At 35.7% G+C, this 18542-nt stretch overlaps 2 protein-coding genes across 5 annotated transcripts in view; both read right to left on the bottom strand.

The window, feature by feature from the left end:
• Nucleotides 1–2536: 2536 nt before the first annotated feature.
• On the bottom strand, nt 2537–13573 carry LOC110622757 (dnaJ homolog subfamily B member 1). Its single transcript, XM_021767381.2, has 3 exons — nt 13293–13573; nt 12743–13152; nt 2537–3426 (listed from the first exon to the last, which is right to left on the bottom strand). Exons 1-3 carry the CDS (start codon nt 13455–13457, stop codon nt 2988–2990), a joined length of 1014 nt encoding a protein of 337 aa, XP_021623073.1. The 5' UTR covers nt 13458–13573; the 3' UTR covers nt 2537–2987.
• A 2583-nt stretch (nt 13574–16156) lies between these two features.
• LOC110622332 overlaps nt 16157–18542 on the bottom strand; it is a 29128-nt gene continuing 26742 nt past the window's right edge. For 2 of the 4 annotated variants that reach the window (XR_002489085.2, XM_021766814.2), the window contains exons 24-27: nt 18213–18257; nt 18045–18128; nt 16900–17003; nt 16157–16799 (exon numbers count right to left, since the gene is read on the bottom strand). Coding sequence is in view for 1 of the 4 variants with exons in the window: in XM_021766814.2 (XP_021622506.1) it covers nt 16655–16799; nt 16900–17003; nt 18045–18128; nt 18213–18257 (378 nt within the window). In the remaining 3 variants the exon portion in view is untranslated. Of the gene's footprint in view, nt 16800–16899; nt 17004–18044; nt 18129–18212; nt 18258–18542 lie in introns of those variants that run through there. The other 2 variants (XR_002489086.2, XR_006352120.1) reach the window with 2 other exon arrangements.

Here is an 18542-nt window from a genome sequence, read left to right as displayed (position 1 = left end):
ACAAATATTTCGATCTGAAATTTTGCTTCAACAGGTTTCAAAGAAAAAATCAGCCGTAATAAAATCTAATAAATATTAAAACAGACTATCTGAAATACTATCAAAATATTCTTTAACACAGTGAACTTTTCTTTTGGGATATTCGCACAAACTTTTATACCTTATGTGGATCTCAATGAGTGGATCTGGAAACTTGGGAGAGAGTAAAATCTCTTTCGTTCCCACAGACGGCGCCATTTGATAAATCTTTTCCTCCTCCTGGTCCATGATAGATCTGACTTTCTTCTTGGTTCATCATATGGGTCCATCAAATGGGTCTTTCAATGTTCTACTTGATGAAAGGACCTGCAAAATAAGGAAAAACGGTCAGGGGTCTACCAGGGATGCCCCGGTGGAGACCCTCCGACGTTCAAGTCGGATTTTATGGATTAGAGCATTATATTTGGGTAAGGGTTGCAGAGAGAAAATAAAAATGGAGTCCAGGAAGGAGAGAAAGCCCCCGAGAGAGAGAGCCTCCCTTCACGTTTATAGTGTTACCTGTCTGTGTCCTTCAGACCCGTACGTACGGACGTGTCAAGCCCTTCTCCAGGCGGCCATTTAATTCACCCTGACACGCATGCGAACAGGGTTGGTGAGTGATTAGGCCTATTCCTCTATTGGGCTTGTGCTCGTATCTGACTCGGATTGCCCTTGGTCGCTGGCCCAGACTCGTGAAGTCGAGCCGTCTTTCGAGCGTATGATCTGATGGGTTTTGAACCTGTGGCCTTCTTTTGGATCCGGTCTTATTCTTGGATTAGGAAAGATCTGGAGGTTATCAATGGTAAAAAATACAAATGTAGGACAATGATTACATATCCGAAAAGACAAAAGAAATGGGAATAAAAGAAAAGGATGAAAAAATAGAAGTCAAGCTTACCAAATTGACTTGAGACTAAACTCATTTTCGGATTTTAGTCATCGCTAATTAAATTAAATTTTTATTTCTCGGTGAAAAAGTAGTTTATATGTCAAAAATATTTTATGTGAAACGTACATTTTTAAGTGCAATACTTTATAAAAAAATAATTTATTATTTTATTTGTAATTTTAAAAAATAAAAGATATTAATAAATTTTTATATAATAAATTAATAATATTTTCAATATGTATAAAATAACTTCTTTTAAAGAAAAGGAAGTTATAGTTCTTAAAAAGTATTTAATTTTCTTAAGTGTGTAAAATATTAATAAATATAAAAAATATTTTTTAAAAATATTATCCATCAAACCAAGAAACAAAATATGAAAAATTCAAAAAATTGACGGAACACTTTTCACAATACGTTTTTCAATGGTGTATGAAGTTCGAACTCTCTTTCTAAGGGTTTAGAGGAGAGTAGTGAGCTCCGTCCACCTACTGAACGTGGGTTTCCTCCTTTATTCGAGTGGGATTGTAGTTAATTTTTTGATTTGTTTTATGTTTAGTTTTTGTGGCAAATGAGCTAAGTGAGGGAGGTTTTCTTTGGATCCTACCTTGTGTTTGCTTTGTTTTTTTTTTTTTTTTTTTAATCTTTCTTTTCAAATTTGAGCGTCCTGTTTGTTATCGACAGAAGGTGGAATGACAGTAATTCTTTAAGCACTTCCTCCTTCATCGTTGTCTTCTGATTTACAAATTTTTTGCTAGATTGTGTGGTGGTTTCTCGACGCGATTGTGGAAGTCTCTTTTCCTTCCCTTTTCGTGGCTTCGGGATCCATTGGACGATGTTACTAGTTTCTGTTGGTTGCATGTAGTATTTGGCAACTCTTCTCCCATGATGCGGTGGTGTTTTCTGTTTCTGGCACCAAAAGGGGCAAAACACCTCCTTCCCCAGTACGGTGGCTGAGTTTTGACTCAGGGTTCTTCTCCCAATAAAGCGGTAGGTTGCAAGTAAGCCTTCTTCGGAGCTCTAGTTGGTTGGTAATGCATTGGGCAACCGACAGTCTCAAGAGGAGCAAGGGAATAGGATGTTGAGACTACCGGGTTAGGCCCTTTTCTCGAATTGTCTTTCAGGCCTGAGAGTTTCTTTGAGCTTCAATCAGTTTGCCTTTACTGTATTGGACACTTGTCGTCCTTAGTTACCATGGAGTTGGCTTTTAATGGAATTTTTAATGGAATTCTATCTTAGAGAGAGAGAGAGAGAGAGAGAGAGAGAAAAAAAACACTCAAGTGAAGAATGAAGAATCCTATCCTACATATGCTATTTGTATTGCTCTAAAGTTGATAATGCAATCTCGATCTATTTGTTTGAATAAAAAAAATTCAATTAAGTTCTTGTAAAAATTTTAGCAGATCCTTTTTCTAATAATTGAATTAATATTTGTTTTCCTTTTTTTTTTTTTTCTAAAAAGAATTAAACTTAAAAGCAATCAAACTCTAGTTCTTGTATTGTGATTACGCTGCGGCTAGTGTTTCTTTTACAAAGGCTTTAGTTCTTTTTTTTCCCCTGATTTATATATATATATATATATAATTACAACTAAACAAGAAAACAGACTTCATGGGTCTATAAACAATTTAATTTTCCCAAATAAACAAAGCCGTAAAATTATTATCAAAACCATAACGAGTTATAATACAAAAAAAGAATATAGCCAAACACTTTATGGTCCTTCACAGGCTGCATACATCCATAAAATTTTCAGTCATCAATTGGCAAGCTGTTTAGCGGGGTTGGCTCAGGCTGGTTGCCAAAAACAAAATATGGGGGGGCAAAGAGGACCTCAAAGCAGAAGAATAAATCCCAACAGCACAATGAGCATTATAGCTTAATGGGTGATTTTGCAAAAATTAACACTCAGCACTACACTGCTAAAGAATGACAAAAATGAAGCATGGCAAACAATAATTAACTCCTAAATAACTGTTATAATAATGAAAACGCAAATTTTCTTCCTGGATTAGACTAGAAAAGAACATCATTGCAAGCTTACACAGATCTGGGAGATGGTAATGAGAGCACCATCATGCTTTTATGATGATATTAATCGCTTGATCCCTGCTTTCTGCTCCACGGTGAGCTTGCTAGGGAACTTTATGTTAAACTTAATCCTCAGGTTCCCTTTTCTGGAAGGCTCCTTGGGAATCGGCATCCCTTCACCTTTAACAACTTCTTCATAGGTAGGACTGATAATGGAGTTAATGGGGATCGTCAAATTCCTTCCATCAAGGGTTGTTACCTGAGCTGTGTACCCTGTTAGAGCTTCTACAAGAGACACCTTCTGAGTAACTATAAGATCATTTCCATCCCTTTTGAAGACAGTGTGAGGCTTCTCATCAATGATGAAGACTAAGTCGGAAGGTATAACACCTCGTTGTTCATTTCCCTTCTCAGGAAAAGTGATTTTTGTCCCTTTCTTCCAACCTGGCTTGATCTCAATTGTAAGAATTTCTTCCACAGTTGTTGGTCTCCTATGTGAGAAAAAAAAAGGGAACAAGTAAATCTCATGGTTGAACAAACAAGTCTTTTAATATAGATCTAGCCTGCCTGTATCTTGCTAATGGGACAACAAATCACTTGCTTTTCTATTCTTAAACCTGGCTATTCTATTGTTACATATAGGAGGAAAAGATTTAAAAAAAGAGAGGGAAAGAAGGTTATTGGAGAGGATGTTGACTAAACAAGTTGGCGGGAAGTAGTGTGAGCAGCTATTTGTGGGAATTGGAGAGAAAACAGTTAGAACAGGAGGGAAAACAGTTATAGATTGTATAAATAAGAGAGAAAATGTATCACATGATTCATTTAAGAATTTAATACAAAAAATTACCTATTTCTCTAAAAATTCTTTTCTCTCTCTCTCTCCAAATTCTTCTTTCTCTCTTCTCCCTCTCAAATCTCTTATTCCCTTCAATCCAATTTATTCTTTTTCTTAATTCCAAAACCTAAACAAGCTTCCCATTACAATTTGGTATTAGAGCCAGGTTCCGTGAGGAAATTAAGGAAATCCAGTGGATCGGGTGTCGCAATCAATAACCAGATCGGTGATAGTTAGCCAAGATATGGTTAGGGTTAATGAATTGGAGGAACAACTGCATTTGGTGCAAATGCACCGCATCGCGAAGCTAGAAAAAGAGTTAGAAGCAGTAAAAGGGGGAATTCTGAAATCCTCCAATAAGACGGACATGGTATAAGTTAGAGCTCTTATGGCTTGCGATCTAGCAGAAAGGAATAATAGAGACTCCACTAGCAGTGGTGCTGGCGCCAGTAGAACAGAGGGTAGAGCAAGTGCCGGAATTCTGCCCAGTCCTAAGGAATTGCCCTTGGCAAATAATGTTTCCAATCTTGAATCTGTCTTGCCTACGATAGAATTAATTGCTTTTGAAGGAAAAGAACCTAAAAGTTGATCGAGAAAGTGTGAGAAATATTTTGAGATGTTTAAAGTGCCTCGAGATCAGAGGGTGGGCATTGCTAGCTTGTTTTTGATGGATAGGGCTGATACCTGGTACCAAAATTGGTTCAGGGATGATGTAGGGCATAGTTGGGAAGATTTTGAAAATGGATTATATGGCAGATTTGGGGACCGAGGTTAGAGGACGTAATGGAGGAGTTTATAAAAATAAGACAGGATGGGTCAGTAGAGGAGTACCAGGATAAATTTGAAGAACAAGGGTGCATATGGAAAGGGTTATGCCCCACCTTAGGAAAGCATACTTCTTATCTGTGTTCATAGGAGGGCTGAAGGATGAGATTAGATCCATGTTAAGAATGATTAGACCCATAGGAGGGCTGAAGGATGAGATTAGATTCATGTTAAGAATGATTAGACCCATAGGAGGGCTGAAGGATGAGATTAGACCCATGTTAAGAATGATTAGACCCACAACCCTGTCTCATGCCTTTGAAATAGCAAGATTCCAAGAGCAGTTGGTGTCAAATCCCAAGAAAACTCAAAATTTTACTGAAGACATTTACTAATGCATATAGAAATTCCACTTATCCTAATACTACCTCATATTTCCCAAAACCTTATCTTTCATACTCCAACCCTGCTCTTTCTTCCAAAATTGTAGGCCCAGATACCAAAGCTTCTCAAACAGCCCAAAAGACCAATTCTCAAAGCTCTCAGCCGAAGTTCTGTAAACCAAAGTAATCCCAAAACACAATCACAGCTTGTTAACCCTATCTCTAGACCACCCAAACCCTGTTTTAAATATGGGGATAAATGTTTTCCTGAGCATCATTGTAAGCCTAAGAATTTGATGGCAATACAGGGGAGTGAAGTTTGGGATGATGATGGAGAGGAGAATGGAGGGACAAAGGATATAGTTGGGGAGGATCATAGCAGCACTGAAATTACAGAGGATATGGAAAATATGACTCTCTCAATCCATGCCTTAGAGGGAAGTCAGGGGGATGAAACAATAAGGATGATGGGGAAATATAAAAATAGGGAGCTGATAATTTCAATCGATAGTGATGGTACACATAGCTTCCTCGATATGACAGTGGCAAGGAAATTGAAGCTGTCATCAACTCCGGCCACAGCGATTTCGGTGACAGTAGCTGATGGGAGAAAGGTTGCTTGTAATAGTATTTGTGAGGGATTTTCTTGGAAAATACAGCAGCATGAATTTTCATTTGATTTGAAGGTGTTGGAGTTGGGAACCTTCCACATGATACTGGGAGTAGATTGGATGAAGGGTTTTAACTCTGTGATGTTTGATTTCGAGTCCTCCAGGGTTATATTCAGTAAGGATGGTAGAATATTAATCTTGCAAGGATTGACTGACAGTGTTAAACCTAGCTTGCAAGCTTGTGATAGCTTCCAAAAACTTATGTAGAAACAAGGTGGTAATTTCCAAACACCTCTCCTGTATCAATATGAAGGGAAAGAAGGGTCATCTCAGCTAGTCCAAACAGGGATCATGTTCAAGTATAGCTATATCTTTTGAGGAACCTAAAACACTACCACTCTTTAGAACCCACAACCATTCCATTCCATTACCAGCCTCGATCAAATCAATTAATGTAAGACCTTACAAATACCCCCATTTTCAAAAAGCTGAAATTGAGAAGCTTCCAACTGAGATGTTGTCCAATAAAGTAATCCAGCCAAGTAACAGCCCATACTCATCTCCTGTCCTACTTGTTAAGAAAAAAGATGGTAGTTTGAGGTTTTTTGTTGATTATAGCAAGCTTAATTACCAAACCATTAAGGAGTGATTGATGATCTACTTGATGAGCTCCACGGTGCTACAATTTTTTCCAAACTTGATCTCAGGGCCAAGTACCATCAGATTAGAATGGAACCACCAGACATACCTAAGACCACATTTAGGACTCACTATGGGCATTATGAATTTACTGTAATGCCCTTTAGACTAACAAATGCCCCAACAACCTTCCAAGCCCTTATGAACACATATATGCCAGCCCTTTCTCAGACATTTTGTCCTTGTTTTCTTTGATGATATAGGTTTATAGTCCTAACATGGAGGCTCATTTACAATACTTAGAAGTTGTGTTTCAAGGCTTGCAGCAGTAGCACTTATTTGTAAAAATGTCTAAGTGTTATTTTGGGGTTTTGGAAGTGGAATATCTTGGTCACATAATTTCTTGTAAGGGGGTGGCAACTGATTCAAAGAAAGTCCAAGCCATGGTTGAGTGGCCTACTCCTTCAGTTAAAGAGCTAAGAAATTTTATGGGTTCATGTGGTTATTATTGGAAATTTGTGTATCATTATGGTTTAATTAGCAAGCCATTAACGGATTTGCTTACAAGGGTTGGATGGGTGATGCTGCACAAAAGGCTTTTGAAAAGTTGAGGACATAGAGACTGATGCAAGCAGTCAAGGCATGGAAGCAGTATTGCAACAAGATGGACACCCCATTGCATATATTTCTAAAGCTTTTGGGCCTCGCAACCAAGCTTTTTCTCTTTATGAGAAGGAGCTCTTGGCTATTACCTTTGCTGTCTCTAAATGGAGACATTACCTTGAGCAAGGCACTTTCATCATCAAAATTGATCATGAGTATAAAATACTTGCTACAGCAAAGGTTACACAAACTTACAGCAGAAAGGGATTGCCAGATTGTTAGGCTTGAACTATAAGATTCTCTACAGAAAAAGGGTAGAAAACAAAGTGGCAGGTGCCTTGTCTAGAAGACCTGGTATGCAAGCCTCTGTAGCTGCTGCTGTATCTGTGAGCAAACCAGTTTGGATGGAAGCTGTGACTGCTAGTTATGAAGGCGACACTAAGGCTACTGAACTGTTCACTCAGATAGCTATTAGTCCTGATTTTCACTCAGAATATTCTATAAGAAATGGAGTACTGTTATACAAGGACAGGAAGTATGTGGGCAATTGTACTGCTCTCAGGGCAAATTTATTGCAGCCATACCATGACTCAGCTATTGGAGGGCATTCTGGAGTTGAGCCCACTTACCTCAGACTCTAGAAACATTTCTACTGGCCAAGAATGTTAAGTGATGTCATGAGCTGGGTCCAAAAATGTGAAGTGTGTACAAGGTGCATGAGAGAAACTTGTGGTTTGCCAGGATTATTGCAACCTCTCCCTATTCTGGACCAGCCTTGGAAGCACATCTCAATGGACTTTATTGAACAACTACCAAAGTCTGCTGGTAAAGATACTATACTAGTAGTCATTTGCAGAGATTTACAAAACATGATCACTTCTTGGCGCTCTCACCCTTGTTCAACTGCAACTGTTGCTAAACTTTTCATGGACTCTATTTTTAAATTGCATGAGCCCCTTAAACAATAGTCTCTGATCTAGACAAATTGTTCATAAGCTTGTTTTGGAAGGAGTTTTTTAAGCTCTCAGGGAGTCAAATTGTGTTACAGCTCTGCTTATCATCCTCAGTCAGATGGGCAGGCGGAAAGGCTTAATCAATGTATTGAAGGGCATTTGAGGTGTTTTGCATATTTGAAGCCTACTAACTGGTGTAAATGGTTGTCTCTGGCTGAGTTTTGATATAATAGTGCTTATCATAGTGCTATTAAGATGACACCTTTCAAAGCATTGTATGGATTTAATCCATCTCAATTGCCTATACTTCCCCTCTCAGATATTTCTGTAGGGTCTGTGGCTAATAAATTCACCACCAGGCAGAATGTTAATGCTCTATTATGGGAAACTCTCAGTCAAGCTCAGAACAAAATGAAGCATCAGTGTAACAAGAAGAGAATTGAGAGATCATTTGAGGTAGGGGATTGGGTATATCACAAATTACAACCCTATAGACAGACTTCAGTAGCAGTCCGAAAGTCTCTTAAATTTTCTGCTAAATATTATGGGCCTTACAAGGTGGTAGCAAAGGTGGGGACAGTAGCCTACAAGCTGGAACTTCCTGCTTCTTCTTCAGTACATCCAGTATTTCATGTTTCATTACTGAAGAAGAAATTTGAAGACAACATTACACCAATCCAGGAACTACCTGTGACTGAGGAAGACTCTACCTGGATAGTAGCACCTAAATCTTTGTTGAAAACAAGAACTGTAATTAGGGGGGACATGCCTGTGTTGCAAGGACTCATCAAATGAACTAATCTTACAGAGAAAGATGCCACATGGGAAGATCAGAGTTTCCTTCAATCTCAGTTTCCAGATTTTCAAACTTCTTGGGGGCAAGAAGGTTCTAATGGAGGATGAATTGTTACATATAGGAGGAAAAGATTTAAAAAAAGAGGGAAAGAAGGTTATTGGAGAGGATATTGACTAAACAAGTTGGCGGGAAGTAGTGTGAGCAGCTATTTGTGGGAATTGGAGAGAAAACAGTTAGAACAGGAGGGAAATCAGTTGTAGATTGTATAAATAAGAGAGAAAATGTATTACATGATTCATTCAAGAATTCAATACAGAAATTACCTATTCCTCTGAAAATTCTCTTTCTCTCTTCTCTCTTTTGCCTCTCAAATCTCTTCTTCCCTTCAATCTAGTTTCTTCTTTTTCTTAATTCCAAAACCCAAACAAGCTTCCCGTTACATCTATCATGTAGGATGTAAGTTCTACTGGCAGTGCGAGCAAAAGAAAGATGTAGAATTAATACCAACAAATGCAAAAATGAAAACACAAAAAAAAAGGTAAAAAGAATCCATGGACACACTTTTCTTGTACCTAGATGGGACAGCAGTTCAAACACTATGGATTCACAAAAGACCAAAATATCAATAGAAGAATTAAATAGTTTTTTTATTAGTTTTAGACATCTAACTTGATCAAACCAATTGACATCATAGATCCTCATCATATCTTAATATATTAGCTCCAGTATTTTATCATTCTATAAGAAAATTATTCCATTTTACCCAGTGTTACCAGCTAACAAGGATAAAAAAATAAAAAGATTATGCGTATTCAACTTGGCCCAAAAAAAAGAAAAGAAAATAATGCTCCATAACAAAGAAAACTCCATGAATACCTGTGACTGTGATTATCACAAGCTAGATGAATCCAAATCTTCATCATAGACAGATGGTAAAGCCAACAGTATCACAACAAGAACTATAACAGGCTCGTCACCAAACAGAATCTCATCTATTTGGTCACATTTGTGTCCCAGAAAGCCAAGCATTAGGAGAGTGGAGACAGTACAAGGAACCACGGGAAAGGTATAAATAGATAGGAAGATAATAATATCAGCAGATGTGGATTTGACAGTAATAAACATCTAAATGGAGAGGAAAAATAAGTTGGGAGTTTGCACAGAAGAAGATGTTTGAATTCAAGAAATGCATCCTTTTAATTATACTTCAAAGCACCTAATCACCAAGAAAATCTAAAACCATTAGAATTGTCCTTTCTCTTTCCTTTAAAAGGTTAAAAATAAAGCATTTTTTTGCATATGAATATCCTCGCACATTACTAATAGCTTGAAAAAATAGTGCTTTACATCAGCAAGAGAATTTTTATGGTAAACATTCACCTAACAAACCTCAGTATTCATTCCATTGACTATTAGGAACAAATCCTTCAAAAATTTCATCCAACAAACACAAATAGCCTTTAGTATTATGCACAAAAGCTTGAATACGCTGGCGACTGTTGTTCAGTTCCAACAAGGACCAAGGGAAGATTTCATGATAGGCATTCACCTAATAGACCTCAATGTCCTTCTTCCTTGACTAATATAAATAACAAAAGAAACCTAAGGAAAATAATGACTCAGCTAGAAAACCAATTTTCAAGGAAAAGATATCTGGAGACCCAAAAGGTAGAAGAACAACTTAACATAAGGGACTATCCAGGCGACAAAACCTTTCATACTATCAACAGACAATTTCACCCCATTTCAAAGTTTCTCATACAAAGACATGGTAGACCATGCCTCATACATCCGACAATTCATCCATTAGGATTAGTCAACTTTGTACACCAACAATGGTAGTTTGGGCAAGGGCCTTGATCCAACACCAAGACACTTCTCCCGTAAAAAGAAAAGAAAATCCAGCAATTCTGCAAGTTCTCCAAACACTAAACCATATATATCTCTCACATCTGTGATGATTTATTGAATTGCAAACAAGTATGATATATTCATAGACGCTAAGGATGGTTATCATTACTAGCACCCTCATCTCTTCGGGCATGTCAAACAACAACCAAAACATTGAGGATCAAGTCCAAATAATATTCACATAAATTACCGAACCAAAATAAATAAATCTAAGTTACTTGGACACAGATACGAGTGTCCAAAATGAGTGTATATCACTATGTCTAACTTGTCAACTTTCTAAATAGAAAATACGGAGATATGGATATAAGTTTAGTCATGGATGCTTGAATACGTTATGTTATATAAAATAAACTAGAATAAAAAAATAAAAAGTTATATAGTAACAAACTAATAATTATAGTGTAAATGGATGATCAATTACAACCAAAAAAATCATTCAAAATACAACTAAATACCTAATTTTTTCTAAATACATGCTCTTCATCTTGAGAGAAAAAAAATGCTCTATTAACTATGCATAAATATGTCACTCAAGTGCATGTACAAGAATGCTCTATTAACTATGCATAAATATATCACTCAAGTGTCCGAGTGCACGAATATGTGTTGGACACATATTCTATGTCAAATCCCATGAAGGGTCGTGTCGACACGGGTATGGTATGGCATGGTAAAATGATAAGTCGGACTACGAAATAAATAAATAAATAAATAAAGCTTGTAAGTGAATAAAGGAACCTTCCAAGAGGATAAAGGTCACTTTCTATCCAGACATAAGAAATTGTAACACACATTGAGGTGTCAATCATCCTTTAAGCACATGTTGGACATGTTCAGCGGATTTGGACTGGTAAACAGAGAACATAAATCCATGACTTTTTCTCAATGGAATAAAAACCATTATGGATAGATGTAAAGATATGATCCCTATACAACATGCAAAAGGAAAGTGAAGAATGGGAAGAAAAAGTAATATGACGAGAAATTATTCTAAATTTTTCTGCTCCTGCATCAGAAAGTCAAAACTAAAACCATTCATATATCACATGGCCAACAAAACCATTAGCTACTAGTGATGGATATTAAAAAGAAAAGATTTCAGGCTCCCATATTCTGCTTATTTAAGAATTGTTATTTTGTCAATAATCAAGGCACTTGTGACTTGTGTGATAACACCTGGTAATCAGACTAAAAAACATCACAACATAAAACACCATATCCACCTAGTTTCTATTGCAATTCCTACACATATAGCAACTATAGATTAAATACTTAATATTGACAAGATAAGCACCAAAGGACCTAACCATTAAAGGAACTAAATTCTATGTTACTTGGACTCGGATACAGGTGTCCAAAATAGGTGTATATCACTATGTCTCACTTGTCAACTTTCTAAATAGAAAATACAGGGATATGGATCTAAGTTTACACACGGATGTTTGGATACGCTATGTTATATAAAATAAACTAGAATTAAAAAAAAAGTTATATAGTAATAAACTAATAATTATAGTCTAAATGGATGATCAATTACAATTAAATAATTAATTTCATCTATGCCCTTCAATTTGAAAGAAAAGAATGCTCTATTAGTTATGCATAAATATGTCACTCAAATATATGTACAAAAGTATATGTACAAGAATGTTCTATTAACTATGCATAAATATGTCATCAAATGTCTGAGTGCACGAATATGCGTCGGACACATTCTATGCCGTATCTCACAAAGCGTCGTGTCTACACAGGTACAGCATGGTAAAATGAAGAGTTGGAGTATCAAAGACTAAATTTAACAAAGCAAGATTGCAATTAATATCTACTAAGATCCCAATCTCATAAAGTCTAAGGACGGTACACCAGTAGTTTTAACTAAAATTTCACTCAGTTCATAGCCCATATTGTATAAATGTAAGAGGGTAGATGCAGTTGCAATTATGTGACTCAGCAAAGTCTGATGGCTACAAGCCACTTGCATTGTATGAATTCACCTTTCAAGTATTGAACCAATGACTTGGCCCATAGAATTGGCATGTTAACCCCTAGTGTTCAGCCTAATCACATAATGCCTTCTGGATAAGAACAATGAATGAGTTAATCCCTACTCATGAAAATCCACCTCAAAAAAGTAATGGTTAATGTGGGAAAGATAACTTATTAAATTTAGAATTTAAAGCCAAGGTATTTTCAACAAGTCATAAAATTCACAAACCCAAAATGCATGTACCCTCCGCCAAACTGTCAAGTGTCCGGGGAAAAAAGAGCATTACGAAATGTAGTGTTAGAGAAAAAGTAACAAGCTTACCCAGTAGAATCAGTAACATCCCTGGAAATCTTCATCTTCTTAGTAGTTCCCTTGTACAGATCCTCCAAACTACACGGCAACGTCCGTTCTATGGCAGCCCCTTTACGGAGCATATTAGAGCTCTCTCCGGCTGCGCTCCTAAATGAGGAGAAGATATCGTCCCCAAACATACCTCTTGGAAAACCTGACGTGGTGGCGCGGGGGCCACCCATGTCACCCATCCCACCAAACGGGCTCGAAAATCCAAAAATCTCAGAGAATATATCATCCGCACTCCGAGGATTGAACCGGAACGTCGTGGAACCCCCTTCGTGTCCAAACCCGGAAGCACCCGGCGGCGGCACCTGCCCCTTCAAACCCTCCTCTCCATACTGATCATAAACAGCCCGCTTTTGTGGATCGCTTAAAACCTGCACTTAAACAACAAGTGAACAAAATATAAATCATGAAAAGGCAAAAAAATTGGATTTTATTTCCCAATTCTTTCTGGGTTTTTGACTAGTAGACAAATAGTGACAGATAAGATTAGGGGAAATGAGAGATTATTTACATCATAGGCTTCGGAGATTTGCTTGAACTTAGCTTCAGCTTCTTTCTTATTCTTAGGGTTCTTATCGGGATGCCATTTCATAGCGAGTTTACGGTAAGCTTTCTTCAAATCATCGTCTTTTCCATTCCGGTCTACCTGTAAAATTCTATAGTAGTCGACGCCCATTCTTCTCCTCCCCTTCTCCTTCTTCTTCTTCTTCTTCTTCTTCTCCTCCTGCCACCGGAAGTTTGCTCCGGCAGTAATCTCACTGTTCCTTTATAACTGGTTTGCTTTTACGCTTATTAGTGGGTTGGATCCGTTTTATTAATGGGCTACGATATTATAATAATAATAATAATAATAATAATAATAATAATAGGCAGAAACACAAAATTTAGTGAGGTTTTGCATTTGTTTAGAAAGTTTTTAAATTAAATTAATTCAGGCAAAGTTTCACAAATTGGAAAGAAAGAAATTATTCACAAATTAGAAAGAAATTAATCAATCCATCTAAAGAATAAAATATCTTGTGGCTACAGACATCCTTTAAAACAAATAAAAAAATTATAAAAAATTAACCTTAACTTACTATTAATATTTTTTAATTTTATTTTTGAAAAATTTCATCATAAAAAAATTGTAATTTGATCTCCAAAATCATACTTGATATTTTTTCAAACGGTCAATTGAATGTGAGTAGAGAAGGCTAACAAGTGTATTTCTATTTTATATCGTGTTCACATATGATTTAAAATATATTTAATTTTTAATTTTATTATCTTATAAGAGAATACCGGCGTAGGGGATGAGTGAGATTATGTAAATAAATAAATTCTTCTTTTTGTTTGTAGCATATCTATAGTTATCAAGGATGGAAATCCTTTGATTTGCTGTGTTTGGGTAAATGGCTTTGGTTCTTATTTATGCTGGGTCAGTTGCATGTAGGTTGTGGTCTTAGTTGCTTCTGTAAAGATAACTCCTTTTTAGGTACCGATAAAAGTTGGGCTATTCTCGGCCCCAATGCTGCTTGTGTTTCAGTATGCAGTAATTCAATTTTGGCTATGGAAAGGTCCCCTAACTTGGATGTAAAGAATCTTGGGGTTCTATTATCATCTCTGCGGTTCATTCAGGATCTGCTTTGGCTTTAGATCTAAAAGTCTGGTGCTCCAAGATGCTCTTTCTTCTCCTTTGGCAACTTGTTAACCTCCTTTACAGTATGTCCCAAGCAGTAGCTGACGAAAGTCCTCTAGCCTCCTGCAAGGTAGAGTTTTGAGTGGATTGAAATGGGTTTAGACTTTTATCTTATTTTATGTTTTGTATAGCTTATTTTTCTTATACCTGAAAGTCTATTTATTATAGCCTTTTGGAATTAAACCTTAACTCTATATTTCCTATTTGTAACCTTCCCTTATTCATGTGATTCTTCCTTTCACATTCCCGTGTCAGCTTCTCACCATCAAGCCCTTCAACTTCTTCTATCAAGCCTTATCCTTACTCTCCCTTATTTGTAGCTGCATCATCATATCTATTTCCACTATAACACCGACCACACACTATCGCCACCTTCTCACAAATCCAATAACACTGACATCCTTCTCTTAAATTCTCATCAGCGAGCTTCATCCATACTCTTTCTTAACCCTCAATCTCTCGCTACCACCATTTTCAGAATAAACAACACAAAACATTTGTTACAGTTTCACTTGTAAACTTTTTTTTTTTTTTTTTATCAATTAGCTTCAATTGAAAGTTCAAACTCGAAATTTCTTAGCCGTAAAGACGATTTCAACGTAAATAAATGAAAACTTATTAATGCAAACTTCATCTTTATTTTGAAGTTCTAGTGATTTGTCTTTTTTTTAATATTTTGAAAGTTACTTTCGTTATCAACTATTTATTGTAGTCATGATGTTGATCTTCCTTTCACTTATTTTGATCATATGGATATATGATTTGAGCCCCCGACTTTATGTTCTCTCTTGCTTTGGAATTTTCAATTTTTTTCAAATAGTTAAAAATTATGGCAGAATAACCCCAATGTTTATTTCAAAAAATTAAAAATTATGGCATGAAAAATTTATAAATTTTAAAAAGTAAAAGAAATTATTAATTTAGACATTTTTTAAATTATTTTCAAGTGAGACCACGTGACTTTAATTCATATTAGTAATTTTGGATGGCATTAGCTTAAAAGTATTTATTACTTATACATTTTATTTTTTAAATAGAAATAGGAAGAGTAGAATCTATTAAATTTATTTATATACACTTGCCATCAGACTATATGCTGTGAGTGCTTATTGCTCAGACTTTAAAAAGCAGGAGTTATCAATTTGTTGCAAATTTAATTACAGAAGCCTAATTGAAGAAGACTTCACATTTTATATATATATTTCTCTTACATATTTATGTTTTTTATTTTTATAAATTTTATTATTTAATAACAAATTTATTACCTTAATACCTTTCCGATTTGATGAATTCTTTTAGGAAAATATGATAAATCAGTAAGTGAAATTTCCATGAGATTGAAACCTCTTAAAATTATGTTTTGAGAATTATAAAAACTAATAGAGTTTTCTATAACATTGTATTGTATTGATAAAGCAATGCAACGCAAGATCAACAATATTTTTCTTTTTTTCTTCATTAAAAATTTTGGCTTCAATTCTTCGTTTCGTTAATTTTACTATTAAATTTTATAAAAAGTCTAAAATAACTCGGTACAAAAAGATTAATTAATAAATTTTTTTATAAAAATAACCAATCAACTAATAAATTTTCCAATAAGGGACTAAATAGTAACAGAACATCAATCTAAATTCTGATGGGATAACAAGGTGTACAAACTCGTTCAACATTCAAATGAATCAACAAGGAGAGAATAACCAAACTCAAAAGAAAAATTCTTGATTACAATAATGATGGGGTAAGTTTACTACCTTGCAGAAATCATCAACCAAATCGGAAATACTTGATTAAATCAATATACATCTACTAAGTAACATATGTCTTAGAAGAAATGATATTGAAGAGAAAAGAAAAATACACAACTAAGAGTCATTTTTCATTCAACTAACAAAATTTCACTAACTACATGCTTTTGCTTCATCTAGAAAGCTTTCCTAACATCTTTTCCTGATTGTCAAAAATCTTCAGCTAAGGCAGCAATTCCATTTAATGGTATTCTGATGTATAAGCAGTTAGGGGTATAATACAACACGGGGCTACCTTTGGTTCTTAGAAATCCTATTGATTTACAGAGTGAAGATGATGGCATGGTAGTTGAGAACTGGAAATTTGGTGGCACCAAAAGCTACTAACCTTGTCAACTCCCTTGAGGCAAAATTTTCTGATCCAGTAATAATTAATTCTCAGGCATGTCAACTAGCACTAGAAGATTCTTTAGATTTCTCTGCCGGCACGTCCTTATCCGAGTTGCTAGCATCTCCAGTTTGAGTTTGACTTGTTTGTGCCTGACTTGAAGCCTGTGGATCTGGAGCTATTCCCAGAACCACTAGAATAGACCTGAAATGAGAATTCTCTAGTCATGTGCCAGAATAAAATTAGGAAATCTAAAAACTTCTTCATAAAATCAAAGTGAAAAAAAGGCCAAATCTTCTTGAACCTAGGTAGTGAAGATTTGATGTTTGGTTGGCTAGCATGAGCAACCAAAGGAGCTTTCAAAGCAGCAGTTCTATTCAGTGCATTTTCCAGTTGCTGAGGAGGTAGCTGAAAACAAAAACCACAGGTTAATCAAATATGCAAAGGATAAAAACAGCTACAACGACATATTCCACATTCTCATACAGCTAAATAAAAATATGAGACAAGGCCAATTTCTTCCTCATCCTCTCCCCAACCACACACCCCCCTCTCTCTCCCCCTTTTCCAGGTTCAGCTAGGTTGCATTAACTGAATTGAACCCAAACCCTTCCCCTCTTCTCTGTTGGTGATTCTCCACATGCCCCTATGGGGTCAGCATAGTTTCATTACCAGAATTGTAAGCTTCAGTAAGTTTGAGATTTTATGGTAATTGCAAAATCAGGTAACCAGATATATTTTGATTAAAATAATTTGTTTTGCAGTTTCTTGCTTAGTTGAATAAATTCAATTCTAAAATTGAAATTGAACCCTGAATAATGGAATTTTTTTAGCACAATTCTCTCTTTTTTCTGTTTTTTGATGTTCAATATTATTACCATTAAAATATAAATATATGTTTCGCTGCTAGCTACCACAACATTGTTATCTCTAGACTAATTATACGCATATCAAAAGAATAAATTACAAATTCAACAGGCACTTTTTTCAAGGTTAAGAATTTGAAGTGTGTCGAGTTATATTTAATCACAAATTATAAATAAATCAAGAAAATAAAAATGAAAACAAAATGAAAAACAAAATGACCTAAAATGAACCTTTCTTTGGACAGATTATCCATATCAAATCCACGGTCCCATACCACTCTCTAGAAAAATTTAAGGATTTAAGTGATGAGAATCGCAAGAGTCATGAGCTCTTAACCCCATATTTCTCTCACTCTCACTTTATAAATCAACAAGTTGGCTATTCCAACCAAGTTTTCCCTCGTAGTTTTGTATTACAACTATTGTTAGGAAGCTTTCACTAACATATAACATCTTATAAAAAGATAAACTACATATGTGAAGAATCAGAGGGGGGTGTTTATAGCATGCCCTTGGTTGACAATGCAATATAGTTTAAAACGGATATAATCTAAACACAGAGAGAAAATATAACAGAACACACCTGAAGCAACACACTGAATGACTGAGGCTTTGTCAAGAGTGCACATTTCAAAAATCCTACCCACAACTTTGGGTATTTCCATATCTGCAAGAGCCAATTAAATCAATAATAATAAAGAGGATACCTGTGAACCATAAAATTGCCAGTAATATATGATAAAATATTCACCTGCTTGCTAACAAGACGAGAAAGGATCTCCATTATAAATTCCACCTGCAACAATTAAACTGCAGGTTTAATAGGAAGTCCCACGTATCTTCTGCAAATATATTAAATTTAAAAGAGCCAGGTGAGTGTGCCTCTTCGAAAGGAAGGCAACCGAACTTAACTAGGGCCAGTAGATAAAACCTATGACCCAGTTTCTCATTTCCTGAGTAAAGAAGAACATCTTCTTAACCATCTTGAGCATTGGCAACACCATCATGCACACATATTTGTTTCAGTTCGTTTCAAATGAAATGATAACTTCCTCAAAAGGATTTACATTTAACCTGTACC

Source organism: Manihot esculenta, chromosome 9 (genome assembly GCF_001659605.2).
Source record: "Manihot esculenta cultivar AM560-2 chromosome 9, M.esculenta_v8, whole genome shotgun sequence".
NCBI lineage: Eukaryota > Viridiplantae > Streptophyta > Magnoliopsida > Malpighiales > Euphorbiaceae > Manihot > Manihot esculenta.
Note: the sequence above shows the minus strand (reverse complement) of the source record. Positions and strands in the feature narration are given on the sequence as shown.